Raw genomic sequence first — 22,920 nt, 5'->3', positions numbered from 1 at the left:
CTTTGATAAATATACCCCTTGGTTTCCACTGATTGGTTACCAGTAAGTAACCAATCAATGAATTAAAGGGGGGCTGATCAATTGCAAACTCACGGAACAGTTTTGTCTCATGTGTCCCCTCTTTAAAGTTGCTGACTAACTCAGAGTTAGCAGGAAGCAGGAGTTGGGTTCTGGCTATTATGTTAAAGGGGAAGTATTGTGAAAATTAAAATTTAATATTAACTATACCATACTGAAATAAGAAACTTTCTAAATAAGAAACTTTAAAAATTCTGTATCATTTCTTCACTATTCCTATCTCAGCATCTGTTTCTCCTCATTCTGTCTTCATTCAGTAATTGGGTGCCAAATATTTATTGACAGTTTGATATAAAATAAAAAAATAAAATCCAATTTTTACTTTCTTTAATGAAAAAGAAACCTATCTCCAATATACTTTATATAAAAAATTTCTACCGGTTTCAGAGGAAACCTGACTGTATGCAGCGAAATTCCCCCTTCATTTACTTGCTCTGACTGCTGTGGATGAAAAACTTCAGACGGTCCCTAACTGCTCTAAAGGGAAAAGCTCATACTTTCAAACAGCAGGGGGAGCCCCCCACCTCACTTCCCAGAACTGCAGCAGCTTTGTTTGTTTCCCTGTAGAGCAGCCGGCGAATTTGTAGAGATTTGTATCTGTTTTTTTTTCAGTTAATAAAGTAAAAAAAAAAAAAAAAATTGATCCTCTGTTACGGAGATATTAAAGTGATACTGACACTACATAATAATTTTTCAAAATATTAATGTACATTAAACGTTACCTATAACTCACGTTGATCGTTTTTCATCGATAGTTCTGTTTTTGTAATTAATTGTTACTTGAAGTTCCTAAACCTGACTGTTTTGCTAACCTGACTGTCCCTTCTCAACATGTTAGTTAGAATTTCTAATGTTAAACTACTGAAGTTCAAATATGGTAGCCTCTTCATAGAGAAACACTGGGGATCAGATGGGTAAAAGCATCTGCAAATACCTTTATGGCAAAATTAGAGATACCATTCAAACACAATATTGTGATAGATGTAAAAAAAAATTTTAATTTCTGGAGTCAGTATCTCTTTAAAGGAGAGCTAAAGCTTATGCTGTTTTTTACAAGCTGAAGGCGAACAAATCACTTGAGTAGTGAATCTAAAGATGCCCCCAGTAACTCCCAGTCTTCTTTTGTTTGCTGATTAACATTCTATAGATGCAGTATTTTGTGAGGTGGTCCCTGCTCTCACTATACACTGCATCTATAGAACATAAAAGTCACAATTAGTAATTCAATTCAGATTTTCATTCCTTTGCTTCTCTAAAACCCAGTGCAATTTGCTGAATTGAATAATCAAACACGGAGCATCAGCTACACTCGGAACCTATTTTTCTGCATGATGCTTTGTGACGACCCCTAAGTTTACTCAGAACACACTGAGCATGTCAGGGTCACTGACATTCCTAACAAAATCCAAGACAGTATTCCCCTGTGCACAGCTTTGAAGGGCAGGATCATTACCATTACAGAGATTCTGAAACTAACTACTGTAGCTAATTATAAGATAGTAAGTGACCAGGTGAAATAATGCCACATCTTGGCCTACGTGGTAGAGGGCCGACAATGGAAGCCAGTGTTTACCACTCCCCATTTTAAACCACACTCACTTTAAACTACACCCATATTATTACAAGAAATGTTAAGACCATGCCCTCATTAATGGTTCTGGCACACCAAAAATGGTTGGTGCTCACTGCAGGGATACCACCCACCACTCATATGTGAAATGTTTATTACTTTATTAAGTCATATTTAGGCATAGTCTTGAATCCATATGCCTCCACCTACCATGTGTATAGCAAAAATTTCCAAATGCTGAAAAACCCTCAGGACAAACCTCCACCAGGTTCACATCCCACAAGCAGAGCAGGCAGAATATGGGACACTCAGGAAGAGCAGGGTAGGCGACAGGGTGACCCAGCCATCAGGACCAAACAAGTAATTGACCAGGACCACTCTAATATGAAATATGGAAAACGATGTATGCCTGTGCGGCTCCTACAGTTGTGAATAGAAGAATAATGTGGGCACTTACAGTCTGAGGTATGTAGAATGCAGAGTCTTACAGATGTGAGCAATGCTTTTACAGCCTGAATCTGAGGGGTGAACAATACACGGGTTAGGTAATAACAGTTCTGATACCTTTTAAAGGAGAATTCAACCCTGTATAAAAAATACCCAAACCCCCCACCCCAGGTAGACCCCCTCTCTCTCCTCCCCCAAGGCTAACTGCCCCCCCCCCGGGAAATGCCCCATACTTTATACCAGGGGTGCCCAAACTTTTTGCAACGAGGGCCAGATTTGGTGAGGTGAAAATGTGTGGGGGGCCGACCATTCAGCCTGAAATTCTTTGAACCATTAACATTAAATTGCAGGAATCACGTAGCCGTAGCAGTAATATTTGGGCACATTAGTGAAATGATCTGCCACTTGGACTATACTGCTGCCTGTGTGCTGAAGGTGTTAGCAATAGACACGTACTGGAATGTAGAGACGCCATACTTCTTTAGTTTACTGTACTGACACGTCAGTACGTCTATTGACACCTTAAGGCCTAAAGAAGTATGCGAAAACATCGCGTCTCTACGTGCCAGTATGTGTCTATTACTAACACCTTTAGCACACAGGCAGCAGTATAGACCAAGTGCCAGTTAATTTCACTAATGTGCCTTAATATTACTGCTATGGGATTCCTGATCGCACTGTGCTGGGGGGCCTCATTATTATTAATTTCATGATGGAGGCTGAGGGCCGGTGTAAATTTGAAAAAGGGCCATAATTGGCCCCCGGGCCGCACTTTGGACATGCCTGCTATATACTAACCCCTCGGCACAGATTCTGCCAGCGGAGTTCCACCCATCCATCTTCCGGGTCCTCAGTAAGCTGACTGGGAGATCTGCAATTTCCGTCCAATTCGGCGCATGTGCAGTTGTCGCAAACCGGCGAATTGCTCTAACTGCGCTTGCGCCAACATACCAATCTCCCAGTCAGTTTACTGAGGACATTTGACATTTGGCGTCCATGCCAAGCAAGCGATCTTATAGTGTATGGCCAGCTTAACACACTGGCATCTCCCCCAGTGGCCAACCTTATGTGTAGCTGACCAAGTGGTAAGAAGAGTTTGGTTGTTTATAAGCTGAAAGCAATCATGTCAGCATGAGAAATAGGGTTGGGTGCCCAGTTAACTATGCTGCTTGGAGTTGCTCTTTGAACAGAGGCTGGAGAGTTGCAGGTTTGAGAATCTCAAAGTAACCATGTTGAATACCCTCACTTTCCTTTTAACCCCAACCTCCTTACCTGATAATTCTGCCTCGGAGAGTAGCCGCGATGCTGAAATTGAGCCCCGCTTCCACCAGGAGATCTGTTGTATGGGGGTGAGTTGCACCTAGGGCTCGGCCTTCGGTGTGGCTTGTTGTTGCCTGGAGACTGGTGCCCCACAAATCGTTGACGTGATTTGGTAGAGCCATCCCGCCTAGTACTCCCAATCTTCGTTGACTTGCTCCAATGTTTCTAATTTCTTATTAGTTCAAACCGCTTAGTTTCTGGTTGGCGTGCTATGTTCTCCCACACACAATGTATAAATAATAAACCAATCTATAAATAAATTATAATAATGATGATAAATATGGTGGCAACATGGTCATGTCAGGGCCACTGGCCACAGTTTAGAAAGTAAGGAGAACGCAAGAAATGGGGAACAGGCAAGGCTGGTATAAGACAACAGGCAAATCCTTACGTGGTAACAAAACAGGCTCAAGAGACCCTACAACAGATCATTATTGTTTAAAGCACAATTAGTGTATGTACAGTACTCAGTAAATAAAGCTACTAAATATAATTCTTTAATATCATAATGAACGGGTGATCATAAATGCACATATCCCATATGTATCTACTGGTTTTCTTATTTTTGACAAAGAATGTCACTGTTGCTAATAGAACTGCACAATCGATCTAAGCATTAAAGAAGTGTTTCACCTTTAAGATGATTTTTAGTATGTTATAGAATGGCTAATTCTAAGCACCTTTTCAATTGGTCTTCATTTTTATTTATAGTTTTTTAATTATTTGCCTTCTTATGGCTCTTTTCAGCTTTGAACTGCTTTTTAAATGCTCTGTAAGGCAATAAATGTATTGTTATGGCTACTTTGTATTACTCATCTTTCTATTCAGGCATTCTATTCATATTCCAGTTTCTCATTCAAATCAATGCATGGTTGTTAGGGTAAATTGTACCCTAGCAACCAGATTGCTGAAAACTGCTGAATAAAAAGCTAACTTACAAAACACATATAATAAAATATGAAAAACAATTGTCTCAAAATATCACTCTCACATCATATTAAAAGATCATTTAGGGTCTGGCCACACAAGCAGATTCGGGCAGATTAGCCGCTCCAGCGACAAATCTCCTCTTCTTGGGGCAACAATCTCCCTGAACTGCCTTCCGAGAGGCAACTTCTGGCGACTTTGGAAAACGAAGCGCCACGTGTGCCTTACCCCAGGCGGTTTTCATTTTAGCCAGCGAAGGGCAGAGGGAAGGCAGTTCGGGGAGATTGTTGCCCCAAAGAAGAGGAGATTTGTCGCTGTGGCGACTAATCTCCCAAACTGCTCGTGTGGCCAGACCCATAATCAAATCAGGACAAGAAACAAATCCTTCAGCAGGGGTGTCAGGTAGCAGGGGCTGGTCCTATCAAATGTGGGGCCCAATTGGGACCATGTTGGCGGGGCCCCTAGACAAAGTGTTGCTGGCTACTGACACACCAAGTATTTAGGAAAATAAGGGCATACAGGCACAAAATAGAAAGGAAAGGGGCAGACAAGGTAACATAATAGGGGCACACAGGGTAAGAGAGAGAGGGAGGAAATAGGAGAGTGGACTGGGCCAATTAGTTTGGGGCTGGGCCGATTCAGCTTGGGAGCAGGCTTGGTTGGATTGGGGGCAGGCAGGGCCTATCAAGGTTGGAGGAAAGCTGGGCCTATGAATGTTGGGGGCAGGCTAGACCTATGGATTTGGGGATGGGCTGGACTCTCAAAGTTGGGGGCAGGCCAGGCAGCATCATGTGCTGAGGGAAATATTATCTGTGCTGCCCTGTGGTGCGGGGCCCCCCAGAGGTGCGGGGCCCAATTGGGCCCAATTGGTCCAATTGGCCTAAGGCCGGCCCTGCAGGTAGCTGCTATCTGGTTAACTGGCCATTGTTCTGTTGTTAGGCTGCTGGGGGGGGGGAGTTGGAGGGTGTGATATCACTCCAACTTGCAGCACAGCAGTAAAGAGCGACTGAAGTTTATCAGAGCACAAGTCTTGTGGTTGTGGTTTATCAGAGCACAAGTCTTGGTTAGGAAATGTTTGCTCTTTAAAAAATGGATTTCATTGCAGAATTCTGCTGAAGCAGTACTATTAACTGATGTGTTTTGAAAAAAACATGTTTTCCTATGACAGTATCCCTTTAAACTAATTTAAAGCAGGTGAACTTTACTAGGCAGGCAGTAAAAAATGGTCTGTGCTAGTGATGTGTGGGCTGTGGATTGGGAAGGTTTAGGTAGACCAGGTTTATTTTATTATCAGGTCACAGGCGGCTGGCTGAACATTGACGACCACATACATTAGTGTGCACCAAAAAAAGCTCTAGTTGCTTAGTTATATACCCCTCCAGTGACTTCAGAGATGTGGAGGGTCGTGGGTAAATAAAGTGGTTTGTGGAGTAGGGTTGGGAGAAGGCAGTTTAGGATTACTGAAGTAGTTATAAAGTCCTCTGGACCAACAGTCATGGGAGTGCCTAATCTTACTGCAAGAAAACATGTTGGAATTAATAAAATGAGGGGTGTGCCATTTCTTGGGGATCCTTCAGTCAAAAGTTATACCAGACAGAGTTCTGATGGTGGGAGCCCTAGCATGGGGGACCCTGAGCAAATACCCCTTTTCTTTTTAGTTTTAAAATTTGGGGAAAACACTTAACTAAGTGGGATAAAGCTACCAAGAGAAAGTAGATGGCCACTACTTGCTTTCATAGATATATCAATATAATTAAAGTGTGCCACATAAAATACACACAATAATTAACTGTGTTATGTCACAGGCTGTGCAGTTTATAAATGTGTATCTTTTGCAGCTCTGTGCCCTTTGTCCTTTAGGACATCTTCCGACAATATCAGCGTGCAGTGTCCGCCCTCTCCTTGTCAAATAGAGCTCGTGGGAGGTTGAGCCTACCCCTTGTGACGACAGCTTCACCCTCTGCTTGCCCCTCCTTCCCAGTGCTTTAGTTTATGAGACTAGGCTGCAAGGGTTCTTAGTGCTGTCCGAGCAGAGCTAGAGTTTAATTCCTAATTTGTGTGTGTTTTGATCTTACTGCGTCTCTGGGAGCATGCGGCCCGCCAGCAGATTATTACATGCACTGAGGAGGAGAATCAGGGGGGTGAGGGGACATTGCGGAGCCTTCACTTGCACATCTTTTCAGCATACCCAGAGCCCAGCATGTTCACTGTTGAGGGAATACAGCCAGAGAGGTACATTCCTGTGACTTTTACTGCTTGCCCTCGTATTCCCTTACGTGGCATTGGCATGCACACAGTGACATGTATGCTGGGGGTTACTTAACTACTTTGCATTCTTTCAATGCATTTCTGTACTGGAACGTGTCCGTACTGATAGAAGGGCATGCATATAACAGTATAGTTGCAGTTGTGGTTGTTTCTATACATCTTGAAATGAAACAGTTGTGTGTTTAGCTTTTTTTTTGGTGTTGGTGATTTCACCCATATGAATATGCTCTCTTCCAAATTCCCAGAATGCAAGCTCATTTTATTGCCATCCACATCACTTCTGTCTCCAGCTAAAATCAGTGTGTACAGTGCAGGCCCGTCTGTCCGTTCGGGCAAATGCCCGAGGGGCCTCTCTACCCTGTGATCTATTGGGCCAAATGCTGCCTAATTAGATACGGCGCTGCATTTATCTACTTTTCTGATTAATACGGAATCAGCTGGGCCCCAAACAGATAGGAGTCCTCCCCAGCTCTCTGCAAATGCTGGATAAAAGGGTGAGGACTGAGTGGCTTATTCCCCTCCCCTTTATGACATGTGCAACGGAAGTGTTTAGATTGGGCTTTCCCAACCTTCCAGCCCCAAGCTAATGGTAGACTAGAAGTACTGAAGTGTGTCCCTGAGGAAGCTGTGTATTATGAGAGGGGCAGGCACCGCAGAAGGGAGGTAGCTAGGGCTGCTGTAAAAAACAGGGCAAATGAGGCATTTGCTAAGGGCTAACTAAACCAAGCGACTGCTGTGTTTTCAGGCACAAACTATAAACTTTCCATAATTCCGTCCCAGCTCCATGTGGCTCGCAAAGTTTGTGGTCAGAAGTGCAGGAGCACACAATAGCATCTGCACAAACACACACAGGGCAAGAACAGAGCAGTGTTTATTAATCAGCGACCTGCTGTTCTTTCCTGCTCCTCTTCTCCTCCTCCCCCCCCCATCCCTGTTCACAACTCCCGGTGTCCTGACTGAATACATAAGACACAGAAAGACACACAGACTGACAGACACACACACACCTGCACAGGAACAATTTTCACTTTCACACTGGGCTTTGCAGAAATGTATGACTGTTTACTTTTCAGATTCTCTGCCCCCCCCAGTAAGAAGACTGGTGAGAATTCCAGCCTTGACTTACTCTTTCCTTGTTGTCAGCCATTACGTCTGAAAATGTGATGTTTGTTTAGTTTTATACATGTGCTGAGGCTGTTGTACATAAAAATAAATGTTAATTGGGTATCATTTGTGAATCTGCCGCTATGTCATTCTGATATGAATTCTGGGGGGAGCGGGTATTCTATGCGGGATTGCCTCTGCCATTCTACTATGAATTCTGGTGGGCATTATACTGTACATGGAATTGCTTCCCTATTTAATGCTTGTTTATGTTTTATTTTGTTTTCTCATAACTTTTGTTTTAGCCATTCTGTTTTCCTCCTTTTGCCCCCTCCCTTTTCCCTCTGGCAGGGATCCCCTTTAATTATGTCAACTGCACATGGGCCCCCACAAACTCTAGTTACGCCACTGAAGTGTCAGTAGTATGGAATGCAAAGCAATGACATGGGCAGCGTCAAGTTTTGTACTCTTACCCAATCCAACTCATCCTTCTCCCATTGGACACTCTTCAATCGATTGAAAAGGCCACAGACGCTTTTATTACAAAATGAATCATCTTATAATTCCACATTTCCAACATCTTAATATCACAACAACTGTCCAGCGGGATCCCCCATCCTTAGCCGCTGAAGGCTGCTGCAATGGCGATACCTTTGTAACTGGATATTCCCCTTGTTTTTGTCCTTCCCTTCTTTTTAGTGGCCAATATTCCCCAAAACTCCCAGCCTCAGACCTACACATCTTCCGCCATGGGCATTCTGGTATGAAACCTCATGCTGGACACGCCCCCAAAATCTGCAGCATGGCCCTTTCAATCCCTTCTGCTAAAATCATATTAAAGATATCTATCCCCACCTGAGATAAATGCACCCCATCCTTACAGTAATTCCCTGGCAGCCGAGATTCCAAGTCCCTATGCCGTATCACTATGCCGCCTGAATGCCTTATAAACGCACTGATTCATTTATTTATCTTTTGTCTACTACGTTCCATTGCTTCCCAATCCCGTGCCCACCTCCAGACCACCCGATTTATCATCTCTGACAATACAATCACCACTCCCATAAAAAATGACCTAATCTTATACACATCCAGCTTCATAGCCCTTACCAAATCTCTTTGTGCCATGACCCCCATGTCATTACCACCAGCATGAAGCACAAGTATATCAGGATGCTCCTCTACTGCTGACAGAACCAGCACCTTGTCCATCACTCCTGGCCACAACAGCCCCCCAAACATTTGATGGACACTTGATCCTCTGGAAAGTCCAGCTGCATTCCTGCCCTCCAAACTACGGCTCTCTGTGCTGCCCTGCGAATGTATGAATGGCCCAACAGCCATACCACTCTCCTTTGACCTTTCAAAAGAAATAAAACAAGATACCAGCAACCTAATATAACATGGCATTAGTTATGGCATTAGTTATTTCGACCCCAATTCCCCAACACCTTATACCTATTCCCTTATTCCACTGTGCATATGTAACTTTTGAATCTTCTGGACTCCCACCGCCCTATCTTCCTTATTGTCTCTTCCCCAATCCCGATCTAGCCGCCTCCGTAGCTGCACCAACACGGAATGAGTGTGTACCATATTCCTCTGCAACCAATTTTTCAAGGCCACATCTAAAAAATTTCAAAAATTGCAATCTGGATAACGGCACCCCATCAGTATGTATCAACAGTGGTCCACCCTTCTCCGGGCGCATCCTCAAGTATCACTGAAGGAAACCTCTCGAGCGAATTATTCCCCCATCCAGTTCACCTAATTCAATCTTTTTGCCTCTGCCCCATTTGTCAGTTTTTGAACAGTGTAGCCATATTCGCACTCCATGCTCCTCAATGGTGATGTCCCCCATGCTCAACCCCCCCCAGTTTGTTCTGACTTGGGCTCACCAATCCTCCTATTCAGAAAGCAATGAAAAAAGACAATGAAAAGGCTGCCTGAAAAAGCCATATCTCATATGGAGACTTCCCAATTCCTTCCACTTCTTCCTGGAGCTTTCCCAAAATTTCTACTGTGACCGGCCTCCTTGTATCTTGTCTTAAAGCTCCTCTTTTTAAAACCTTTCAGTACCTGTCTTACTTCAAAAGCTTTAGTGTAATCTTCCCAATCCCGAAGTTTGAAAAGAAACCAATATCCTCACCCGGCCACCAAGTCTCTTGTCCCGAGTTGCCACAGACCAGCCAGTTTAGGGATCCCTGCCCGATCTGCTACTGGTGCCACTTGCCAAAAGCGCTCCCACTGGAAGCGCGATAATGCATCAGCTATTACATTCAGTTTCCCTGGTACATGTACCGCCCTGAAACCCAAATTGATCTGCAGACAGCGCAGTACCAAGGCTTTCAATAGTCCTCTGGGGAGGTGGCCAACTGCAGAGTGTTTGCCCGCACCACGCCCAAGTTATCTGAATGAAATACCACTCGTCTGTTTGCCAGAACCGAGCGCCACAAATGTACTGCCACCAGTATAGGAAACATTTCCAAAAAACACAGATTCCTCACTGTCCCGACTGCACCCATTCCTCTGGCCACTGCTCCGCACACTGCTCTGTCCCCCAAAGTATGCTCCAAAACCTCCACTCCTGGATGCATTTGGGACCAGCTGTATTTCATCACACAGCACTTCCTTGCTCTGGAAAAGTAGCTTCCCGTTAAAGTTTTGTAAAAACCATTTCCATACTTCCAAGTCCCCTTTTATCTCCCTGGATACCCTGATATGGTGATGCTGTTACTTCACCCCTGCCATCGCCAACCCCAGAGAATGGCAAAATATCCTCCCCATTGGAATAACCTTGCAGGCAAAGTTCAGTTTACCCAACAATGATTGTAACTCCTTCAGCGTAGCCTTCTGCCACCCTTGTAACCTGCTAACCATTTGGTATAAATCATTTGCTTTGTCCTCTGGTAACCTCGTAAGTCCAGCCTCTGAGTCAATCTCCAAACCCAAAAAGCTCAGCCTAGTTGTCGGACCAACCGTTTTGTCGGGTGCCAATGAAACCCCAAATTCCCCGGCCCACACTTTTAACAAAAATTCACATTCCTCCGAGTAGATGGGCCAACGCACAGGAAATCATCCAAATAGTGAACTATCTTATTCAATCCTGTCTGCCTCTTCACCACCCATTCCAAAAAGCTACTGAATCATTCAAAATATGCACAAGAGATTGAACAGCCCATAGGGAGGCAAAGATCCACATAGATCTTCCCTTCGAAAGCACATCCAAGCAAATGATGACATTCCGGATGGATAGGTAGTAGCCTGAATGCTTCCTCAATATCAACCTTTGCCATCAGTGCTCTCCTACCTGCCTCCTGTACTTTTTCCTGTGCCCTGTCAAAAGATGTGTATGATACCGAGCAAAGTTCTGGGCTGATATCATCGTTCACTGATCCCCCTTTCGGAAATGATAAATGATGTATCAGTGTGAATTTGCCCGGTTCTTTCTTGGGAACGACCCCTAATGGAGAAATCCGCAAGCTTTGTAAAGGTGGTTTTGTGAATGGGCCTGCCATCCAACCCATCTCCGCCTCCCTGGCCAGCTTTTGTCGCACTACCCTGGGATTCTGATCAACCGACTTCAAATTCGCATGTATCTCCCCTTTTTTCCTTGTCTTGAAGGGTTTCCTAAACCCAACCTGGAAACCCTCCTGCAGAAATTCTGCGTCTTCCCTCCTAACGCACTGGAGTCCTCCCCTTTTGCAGCATCTGCTCCCTTTGCTCCCCTTTTCCTTTCTTGAAGCATTTACTATAAGGATGATTACCCCCCACATGCGGAGCATTCGTGTTTGAACTTGGCATGAGCCGTCCCACTTACACTGTCCGTCATTATAGAGCCAACAGAACCCAAGTTTGTGACCCGCTAGTGAAGAACCTGATTGTTCCCCACTGGCGGGCCATGGAAATGGGGAAACCTTTTGTGCTAACATCAGTTTCATCCAAAGTGTCATATCTATCTGGTCCCATCTCATCCCGGGGTTTGCTGCTAAAAGCTGATGCAACTGCTCATCATAGCGCCACCACGCCAAGCCCCCGTAGATCCGGAAGGCCTCCCATATCCCTTCTAGGTATCAGAACAGCGCTGAGCATTTATCTGAATGTTTCTCCCCAATGCCTCCCACCAATATACAAAATGCTCTAAGCCAATTACCAAAAGTCTTGGGAATTTTCCTGTATCTTTCCTCCTCCTCCTATTTACTATCCTTTTTCCCATCCTCCTCCACCTCTACCACCTCTTCTAAGGGGAGCAGCGAAAATATCTCAACAAATTCCCCTTTCCAGATTTTTTCCTTAATCTCTTTCTTCAAGTGTACCCCCAGTGGGCCCGCAAACGACACATACGAATTCTCCCTTGCAGACTCTGCCACTCCCCCCATGATAGCCTCCTTCTCTTGTTCATCTGCCTTGTTCCCCACCCTTGATCCCCCTGTGTTCATCCCTGGTACACCCCCTGCCGTGGCTGTGGTTCTGCTGGCCACCAGTTGCCCTAGCACCCCTCCTATTGCAGATCCATATTCGGCTTCCCCTTGCCTCCTTTCCCAGACCCTTCCTACTCCTAACTGTACCCCTTACCTGCCTTCCCAACTGGCTAATAAATTTCTTAGCCCCTCCTCAAGTGTCTCCCCCTCGTTACCCCCCCCCCCGTACCTTTTCCTGTCCCTTCCTGGGCCGTGGGGTTTGTATATGCTGATCCATCAGTTTGTCCTGATGACTCTGCTGCGTTGTCTGCCAACGTCCTGGTATTGCCTCTTCTCTCTGGATGCAGGTTCCGATTCCCTGGGCCTGCATCTATAAACACAACAGCAGCATGCATCACTCTGTCCTCTGCTCCCTCCCTTGTTCCTGTGCTGAAGTCGTGTCTGTCCCAGGCCGCCAGCCCTATTTCGTACACAATCCCTAGGTCTGTGGCATCTATCTCCGCTTTCTTCCCTAGAGCGACTCCTAGCAGGCCTGTACCGTGGTGTCCTGCTGTGGGCCTGTGATCGTCCTTCTCTTCCTGGGCTTCTGCTTGTTTGTCTGCTGCTTGGTTCCCCTTCCATCCTCCAACTGTCCCTGCTCCTGCTCCCAGAGCTCCCTCGTGATGTATTTCTCCTTGCCTTACACCCACAAGACCTGGCAGGACTGACCGACATGGGCCTGATGCGTTCCGGCCCAAGCCCGGGTTCATGTAACTCCTCTTGTGTCCTGTCTATTTCTCCCCTGGCTCCACCACCATGCCTGGCTCCATTTGTTCCCCTCCGGGCCACTTGGCACCTCCTCCTAGCTGCCTCCACAGTTCCTCCCCTACTTGCCTTGGGCTGCCCAGATGCCTGGTTTACTGCAGCTGCGCTTGTTACCACTCTGGTCCTGTCTGCCGACATCCTCTCCGACTGCGCTCTCCCCATGTCTGTATTCTGCTTCCCTCCTGATGATCCGCTCTGTCAACGTCTCCTGATGCCAGGAGGACTGGGGCTCAACCGTTCCGGCGGCCTTGTCTGCCACAAAGATCTACGTTCTGCCCATCCACTTGTCTCTCCTCCTTCTGCCACAGTATTACTTCACTGTCTGCCTGATAGCAGCTTGTGCAGCTGCCGTCTGAAGTGTTCTCCGTCCTGCCCAACGAGTGCTTCCCTGATGTTTGACAACACATCCTGAGCCACCATAATGCTAAAGGGATACTGTCATGGGGAAAAAAAAGTGCTGCTCCAGCAGAATTCTGCACTGAAATCCATTTCGCAAAAGCGCAAACGGATTTTTTTATATTCAATTTTGAAATCTGACATGGGGCTAGACATTTTGTCAATTTCCCAGCTAGGAGCATGCGGCCCACCAGCAGATTATTACATGCACTGAGGAGGAGAATCAGGGGGTGAGGGGACATTGCGGAGCCTTCACTTGCACATCTTTTCAGCATACCCAGAGCCCAGCATGTTCACTATTGAGGGAATACAGCCAGAGAGGTACATTCCTGTGACTTTGGCATGCACACAGTGACCTGTATGGTGGGGGTTACTTAACTACTTTGCATTCTATAAATGCATTTCTGTACTGGAACATGTCCATACTGATAGAAGGGCATCTATACATCTTGAAATGAAACAGCTTTTTTTTCGAATTGGTGATTTCACCCATATGAATATGCTCTCTTCCAAATTCTCAGAATGCAAGATCATTTTATTGACATTCCCATCACTTCTGTCTCCAGCTAAAATCAGTGTGAACAGTGCACACAGTCCTGACCATCTTTTGCCTCATTCTTGTTTCCTAAGTGCAAAGTGACTGAACCACAATGTTTACCTGCTTTTACGGTACCACTACTACTACTGTGTGTGTGTGTGTGTATTTGTCTGCCAACTGCCTGTTAGACAAACTCGGTGCTAAGAGTTGTGGTATTTTGCCTATAATAAATGTTCTTATGACCTCTAGGCAGACTTGGTTAACTTGGAATTAATGCCACCAGAATAGAACCTGCATCTTATTATTTAACCTGTTCAGTAGAATAATGAGCAGAGTTCATGTCACAAGCACTGGAATTCAGAATCAACAAACAGGCCAATACATCATAGGCAAATGGCTGAAACGTCAAGCTAAAGAACAAGCCAAAGGCAATGAGGTTAGGCTGGAGAGAAGCAAGAGGCTAGTAGGTGCAGGCAGCAGGTGTATGAAGTCAGAAAACATACCAAAGTTCAGTACAGTGCTCGAGAAAATCTATTCTTAGTCACAACTGGAGACAATGCTAGGAAGGTCTTCAGTAATATTATATTTGCATACAGTAGTGGGATACTCTTCTGTTTGAAGTCCTGATAGAGGTGTTAATCAAACAATCAATCCTGCCCTCCTATTACTGCCAAACGCTTGATGCTAGTGTTGATAAATGAGTGGTCTATGAGAGACAATTTTTAAAAGGATACATTTGTGTAACAAATTTGATCAATAAATCCAAGCAAATCCAATTTTAAATTATGGATTATACCTACACTGGGATCCACCAATAATAGGAGACAGAGCTGTCGAGTTGGGAGCAATTTTGGGTATCTGGAGTCAATATGTATAAAATCCAACTTCTAATAACTTTAAATACAAACTCTGAAAACAATCAAATCAGACTTAAGAGCTTCTGTGAAGCAGGCTATGGCAAAAGTAATTCTGTTTCTAAGAACAATACTTTAGTCAATTTTGGATTGTATTTAACAGCTATTCTACAGCTTTTAGCCAGGTTCAATTAATTAAGTTAATTAAGTTGGTTTCGTTTTTCGGATTGTGTTTGGTTTTATGTAAGTTTAACTTTGTGTTTTAGAATTACCAAAGGATATGGTTTATATTTTAGAGCTTTGGCAGTGATACAATGCTTTGTATGTTGTGTACTTAAATTCTTTCAATCAACATGGAAAATACATAAGGAACAGTAACACTAAAAAATGAAAGTGTTCTAAATGAATTAACTTATAATATACTGTTAGCATGCAAGGGAAAAATAGAGAAACAGCACAGGTTACATTGCACATAACAGATAATCCCTGCCCAATACAATGGTGTTTTTTCTGTTATCTGCAACAGTACATTATATTTTAATTTATTTGATACACTTTCAGTTTTTGATGTTGCTGTTACTTTAAAAACAGAGGAGTTGGAGTCTGAGTTGGAAGTACCATAAACTGAGGAGTCGGAGTGTAAGGATTTATTTACAGACTCCACAGCCCTGCTAGGAGACTAAGCCGAATTAGCAAAAGAGACAGGGTAGTACATGTTTTTGGGTTGTTGCTGTGGTACTGCTGGTGTAGCAGCAGAAAGATAACGTTTATGTACTTTTGAGAATTAAGACTGCATTGACAGTGGATGTTATTGGGGTGGGTGGCAAAAGTCTCTTTTTGACCATGGCACTTGAGTCTTAACCCATCTGTAGTCAGAAGCATGGGTTTTATTGAGAACTGACACAAAGATACTATGTATAAAGCAAGGCTATAGAAACTAAGCTACAATAGATGATTACGACTGCATTTCATTTGGTTTTCATTTGGTAATGTAACCATAGGTCCAGCTGAAAGGAAGCCAATTAGATGTTCATTGTCACACCATACCTTCCCATTATTTCTCCTGAAATATAATAGAGATGCGAACACTCACTCAGGCACTTATAGCCTGGGTGAGGGATACATTAAAAGTGCACCTTAAACCATTTGCGTTACCTTCTGGCGAGCCCTCCCTGTTTGTGATGTCACTGGCAGGCCCTTCCCCCTGTAACATCACCTGCTGCTTCAGGTTTAGTTCATAGTAAGGGTCCGCGGGTCTCTGCTATATCTTGCCAGCTTTAAAGCTTGAATAATGTGGTTCAGGGTCTTGTGATATAAAACTGTGCAGCATGTATAAACATTAAAAAGGCCTTTAATGTTTTTTCAGGATGCAAATGTAGTTGTAGATTTTCTTTTAACTTTTTTTTTTTCTATTGTAGTGTCAGATGTTGCCAATGCCAAGCCTCTGGATGGAGTAAAAGTCTTGGACTTAACAAGGTGTTGTATTAACAATATCCTTATTCTCATTTAGAGTTACTAATTGTATACAGTACTGTACTAATGATTTTTTAGTGCTTGCAACCCACTAAAATTCTAAAATATGGGACCCAAAGTTATTGCTCATGCTTTGAATTTATTTAGGCCCACAACAAAAGTAAGCTAGTCTTGTAACTTGAATTGCCCACTTACCAGGTGTATTAATTTCATCTATTAAGTTACTGGATAGTTGCCATTAAGTGCTTATTGTTGCAAGAATGACATTTTTTTAAGCTTTAGGAAAAAGCATGTCAAATTTAAATCACATAGAAGACTTTACTGTGGAGTGCAGGAATAGTTTTTGAATTGAAACACGTTTACCGGTATGTATCCATTGGTGTGTGGGTATCCTAAGGTTTCAGCTTGCAAATATATTTGTTGGGGAGCAACATATGCTACGTAATGTACGTATATTCAGTTGGTTTTTATGATGTTAAGTTACAGGAATGCAAAACAGTCTAAATGGCTTAGTGGAGCGATAAATGTAAACGTATAGATGAATTTATCAGGGCCACAAAGTAAGAAAAAGTATTCCATAGGAGGCTGCCCTAAACATCATTTTGACATGCCTGCACTATAAGGGACAAGAAATACCTTAAGACTCCATAAAACTAACCAGGTTAAAGGTTAGAAACAAATGTGCAAGTGATAAAAATCCGTCACTGGAAGTGAAGTAGCTTTTTACCTACCAAATAGGATTTGTCTTTTATGTGTTGTCTTTTTGTTATAGGGTGCTTGCTGGACCATTCGCTACAATGATTCTTGCAGATCTTGGAGCCGAGATTATTAAAGTAGAAAGACCAGGTAATTTAACTTGTGATTTTAACTATACTGTTGATAGCAGTCTTGGACACAGGGAGGCTTTACCCAGATTCTGCCTGTCACTAAGGAAATTGTTGTTCAGTATCAGACCAGAATTGCAATTGTTAGATTTTTTTGCTTGATTGGGGCAAACTATGTCTAGTGAAATATATAGAGCAGTTTCTATAAAAAAGTGTTTATTTTCATATGAAATGGCAGCACAGTCCGCATCACAAAGAGAGCATTGTTACATATCGAAGGTGTCTAAAACATGCAGAGTTGGAAAGATTATGACACAGTGGGACAAATCTAAATTGTTCCCTAATAGTCTTGTCACTGGTTTACAAATTATGGACATGATTTTCTGTATGTGTAAATTAGAAGACACCCTTGAGAATTACTGAAACTATTATGAAAACAAACATTTTATATAAGCTTCATCAGATGGAAACAAGAAACATAATATACAGTATACTGCTTATATAAATATTTATATGACATATATAAATAAAATCAATAACATTGATGTACTGTTTCTGAATGAAGTTACTCTTGACTAAAGCTGGCTGTAAAGAGTGTATCGAATAGACTTTGAGGTGGACTAATTGGGCTGATCTTATCACATCCCAATGATGTAATGGAAAACAATTGCTTAGTTGCTTAGAATTGGCCATTCTATAAAATACTAAAAGGTAACCTAAGGGCAGAGACACACGCTCAAATTTGGGGAGATTAGTCGTCCAGTGACAAATCTTCTCTTCGGCGGGGCGACTTATCTCCCCAAACTGCCTTCCCGCTGGCTAGAATGTAAATCGCCGGCCGGATGGCACTCAGAGTACTTCGTTTTCCGAAGTCGCCTGAAGTTGCCTCACGAGGAAACTAAAAAATTTGCATTTGATTTTCAAGATTTATCATACTCTGGCCCTTTAAGAACTCAAATTAGACTATTCACCACCTAAAACCTGCCGAATTGCTGTTGAAGTCAATGGGAGAGGTTCAGGGATCAATTTTCAGTTGTTTGCAGCTTCCCTGACAGTTTTTGTTTTTAAGAAAAACTTTTTGGGTTGATTCTATTTCTATTCAAAAAAAAATTCAGTTCTTTGAATTTCGAGTTTATAGGAGTTTATGGTAGTTTTAAAAAACATGAATTTGAAATTCGACCTTCGATAAATGTGTTTCCCACTGTTCTGGATTTTATGTCTATATTACACTCTGTTTGCAGGACCAGGAGATGATACAAGATCGTGGGGACCTCCTTTTGTTGGAAGTGAGAGTGCTTATTTTCTGAGCGTAAACAGAAATAAGAAGGTATGGACCTTTATATAATTGATGAAGAAATAGCTTTTTTCATTGTACATTTTTTTATTGTATTTATAAACAGCAGTCCTTAAATGCAGAGCCTTTTTTTTTATCCTGGAAAAAATACAGACATACAGGGAGATACTTGCTGATCATGATTTCATATTAATAACTCTGATATTAAATAGGCCTATTATCTTTTGCATTGCTTGTTGTACTTTGTATGTGTTTAGTATACAATATACAATATCTACAGTTAGGGACACAGTCTTCAATCATTTATTGTAATCTAACAGATTTGTGTTCTGCCTTTTTAATTCCAAAGAATACAAAACGAAGCTGGTGTAACACCTTGTGTTATAATTTACTGTATATAGTACTTTTGGAGCTGCTATAATCCAAAAAGGAAACTGTAAACCTATAATCAAGCAAAAAAACAGTGCTCCAATGCTCTGTTGTTTTTTCGTTTGATTATGTGCCTTTATAATTACCTACAACTGTCAGCTGAGAGGAAGACTTAAGCTAGCTATACATGTACAGGTCCATTCATTTTATTAGCTTTTACTCAGGAAACATACCATATGCTTCAAGAGCAAACTAGGGTAGTATTAAAGGACAAGGCAACCAAAAAGATATAATTTGACAAGATTTCAACTTTCGCTGAACTGAAAAGTGCTGCTGATTCTTATCAATAAGCCAAGGCTCCCCCCCTACTTTTAAATTTCTAATACTTAAATTGTCAGTTTCCCAGAAGACTGCACGGTCTGTTGATTGATCCAGCGTGTTGATTGCTTGTGTTTTTCATGATGGGGCATGCACAGAGTATCGTCTGCCATTTTGATTACATCACAGGAACAAATATGGCTACTGCAAAAAGCGATGCAAACATAATCTTGAAATAGAAGATTCTCATGAGAATAAGAGGAATAGTGCAGTAAAATCTTAGCAGTTGAGGAGGGACATTGTTGGTGTACAGGTTGGAACACTGCTGTTTCTTGGGCTTATCTTGTCTTTTAAGTACTGAAACTGCGTTGGTGCCCAAAGTTGGGTAAAGCAAAGCATGTTACTCTGCAATGTTTTTTTTCCCCTATAGCGTAAACTTGAACCTGGAAACATATGTGCTTTATGATATGCAGGTTGTCACTTAGCTTTGCCAACTATGTAGCACATATGATGGCAGCAGGAAAAGGGTTAAAGTGCTGAGAGGAAGTATATCTCAAGTGGTATAGCTTATCCTGTTTGACATTCACTAGATCAGGGGTCCCCAACCTTTTTTACCGTGAGCCACATTCAACAATAAAAAGAGTTGGGGAGCAACACAAGCATGCAAAAACTTCCTGGGGTGCCAAATAAGCTCTGTAATTGGCTATTTGGTGGCCCCTATGTGGACTGTCAGCCTACATGAGGTTCTGTTTGGCATTACACCTGTTTTTTATGCAACCAAAACTTGCCTCCAAGCCTGGAATTCAAAAATAAGCTCCTGCTTGGAGTCCACTGGGAGAAACATACAATTTTTATATAGTGTAATTTAAGTTTATTTTTCTTGACTACATTGATAAAATAGGATTTGTAATATTTTTTTGGGGTGTCAGGTCCCCTTTAATGAAACTCATGAATTCTACTCAGCAGGGACAAAGATAACAAATGTATCAACTAAATGTATCAATTTAGAACAGTTTACAGGGTCGGCAACCCCCCATCCCGTAGCTGCTTTAGAAGGTGAAACATGACACTTTACACTTCAATATTGGAAAAACGGTGACACATAGAAAATGGAAAGTAATTGGAAAAAGTCATTATTTCTGGTGATCTATCTGAAAACAACTAGTTCTTTGAAGGTGAACAACCCCTTTAATAAATAATACTGAAGGATCTAGTTTATGAAGACAGGTTTTGTAAAGCACCAATGTTCTACTAGCGCATATTGAGCCTAAGCACTGTATTTATATTTACGATAAATTTGTGCATGTTTACACTATTTCACATTACTGTATTTGGTGCAGGTATTGGCTTTGATAAATCTGTCAGTTCATTAAAGGGAAACTAAAGTCTAAAGCAGCATAATCGTAGAAATTTTGTATACTTATTATAAACACGAACTTACTGCACCAGAAGCCTAATAAAACAAATCATTTATGCTTTCAAAGTTGGCCGCAGGGGGTCATCATCTTGTAACTATGTTAAACATCTTTGCAAGACCAAGACCACGCACATGCTAAGTTTGGTCCGAGCATCTGTTGGGATGTTAAGCTTAGGGATCACCATAAATTATGAAGACAGTCAAATAATATCTGCCATAGAAGCCGATACAGCAAGACTGATCAATAATCAGAATATGCAGACTGCACTGGGCCTGCGGATACAAATCTCTACACAGTCGCTGGCTGCTTGAGCTTTGGGAATGGGGGGGGCTTCCCCCTGCTTATGATCAGTTTCCCTGCAGAGCAGTTAGGGACCGTCAGAAGTTTCCTATCCACAGCAGTCAGAGCAAGTAACACGAAGTGGGAATTTCACTGCATACAATCAGGTTTCTTATAAAAATGGTACACATTTTTTAATTGAAGTATATTGGAGATAGATTTCTTATTCATTAAAGAAAGTAAAAATTGGATTTTAGTTTTTTACCTTTACCTCTTTTAAAAACTTTCCTGGCTGTCAGTTTTAGAAGATAGATCACAGGCTGTATTTCAGGCTTGGGCACCCATAGACTGATGGGTCCTAGCACCAGAGCACGAGAGAACGCGCATGAGCAGGAGCACTGGGGATTACGTTTACAGGAGTACGCGTCCCCAGTGCTCCTTAGATTGCAGTTGGGGGGCATGCTTTGGCTAAAATTTTGCCACTCCGGCCCTTGACGGTCATTATGTAACTGCATATGCATACATGGAGAATGCAACATAGTAAACCCACAAGAAATTTATAGGTCGGCATCCACCAGTAAAAACCAGCTTGTAAGTATTTTTTGGGCAAATTGCCAATACAATTCCATAGACATAGAGAATAATAGGATACACATAGCAGCAGATACATCTTTCCTGATATATGCTGTTTTTTCCACAATGTCAAAATGCTTACAAAAGGAGGTTCCTTTCATTGGTATCATGTCATCATGTCATGATGCATCACATTCACGTTGCTTAGTGACACCTCGGTGCACCTGGGGGCAGATTTATTAAGGGTTGAATAGTAAATTAAATTTGAATTTTCGAATTGTTTTTTCACACATTCAACTTTTAATCCCACAAATCGAATGTGCGATGTATCACAACTCGACCATGGAAACAGTTCGTATTCGAATATTCGCCACCTAAAACCTGCTGACTTCATTTACAAGTCAATGGCAGTGGTCTGTTGAACCGGTTGAATATGTTAATTGCCTTCCTGACATTCATGTTTTTTCGGCGGGAAAACTCGATTTGAATTTTTGGGTCGGGACTAATCTTCCTTTTAGAGGAGTGACCAAACATTTGGGATGCTTAGTATCTTAGTATCATGACAGATTTAAAAGAAAGCATTCATGGAAGTGGTTGCTTCCAATCTTGTGCCTGCATGGGGCACCATAACTAATGAACAGAGGAAAATAAAAGGTATATTATTTTTTACCTGTGATAGTTTTGTAATTTAAATAAGTTGTAACATTGCTGGCGTGCTCTGTGGTGGTAGAAAGTATTTCCTTGTTTCAATTGTATTTGTTTCTCTTTCTCTCATTTTTATTGATCAGTCAAGGTATTAATGGATGATTTAGGGGCAGATTTACATAGGGTCGAATATCGAGGGTTAATTAACCCTCGATATTCGACTGTCGAAGTTAAATCCTTCGACTTCAAATATCGAAGTCGAAGGATTTAGCGCTATTCGATCGAACGAAAAATCGTTTGATTCGAAGGATTTTAATCCATCGATCAAACGATTTTTCTTTGACAAAAAAAAGCTACCAAAGCCTATGGGGACCTTCCCCATAGGCTAACATTGACTACAGTAGGTTTTAGGTGGCGAACTAGGGGGGTCGAAGTTTTTTCTTAAAGAGACAGTACTTAGACTATCGAATGGTCGAATAGTCGAACAATTTTTAGTTCGAATCTTCGAGTCGAAGGTCGAAGTAGCCAAAAAAAAATTTGAAATTCAAAGTTTTTCTCCTCTATTCCTTCACTCGAGCTAAGTAAATGGGCCCCTTGATGTACGTTTATCTTAACTCTATCTATTTTTTTTTAAGTCAAAGACAAAGTTTTGTTGATACCTTCAGAAGGAAAATTATTCAGCAAAGATGGAGCAGTGCAGTGTGTGTGTGTGTGTATATATATATATATATATATATATATATATATATATATATATAATATGAAAATGGATATAAAATGTTTACATATATTTAAAAAATGGACACTGTATTAAGAGTTTTGAGGTACACTGATGACATCTAATGGATACAATTTGGAATTACATGTTATATGTTCAGTTTTATGTCATTATCACACAATTCTATATTATTGTAATATTATATGACAAATGGTTGGTATGCGTTTATTATTTAATGTTTATGGAATGGTAGATATTGAATTTGTACACAGGGTCACTGAT

At 42.0% G+C, this 22,920-nt stretch overlaps 1 protein-coding gene across 4 annotated transcripts in view; it reads left to right on the top strand.

The window, feature by feature from the left end:
• The first annotated feature begins 6,271 nt into the window (after positions 1 to 6,271).
• Positions 6,272 to 22,920, top strand: part of sugct.L (succinyl-CoA:glutarate-CoA transferase L homeolog) — a 319,978-nt gene continuing 303,329 nt past the window's right edge. Inside the window, 5 exon segments of one of the 4 annotated variants that reach the window (NM_001096092.1) lie at positions 6,475 to 6,504; positions 6,546 to 6,574; positions 16,146 to 16,203; positions 16,973 to 17,046; positions 18,266 to 18,351. In NM_001096092.1, coding sequence (NP_001089561.1) covers positions 16,998 to 17,046; positions 18,266 to 18,351 — 135 coding nt within the window. In that variant the 5' untranslated portion in view covers positions 6,475 to 6,504; positions 6,546 to 6,574; positions 16,146 to 16,203; positions 16,973 to 16,997. 4 annotated transcript variants of the gene reach the window in all.

The sequence above is a fragment of the Xenopus laevis genome, chromosome 6L (assembly GCF_017654675.1).
Source record: "Xenopus laevis strain J_2021 chromosome 6L, Xenopus_laevis_v10.1, whole genome shotgun sequence".
Lineage (NCBI taxonomy): Eukaryota > Metazoa > Chordata > Amphibia > Anura > Pipidae > Xenopus > Xenopus laevis.
Note: the sequence above shows the minus strand (reverse complement) of the source record. Positions and strands in the feature narration are given on the sequence as shown.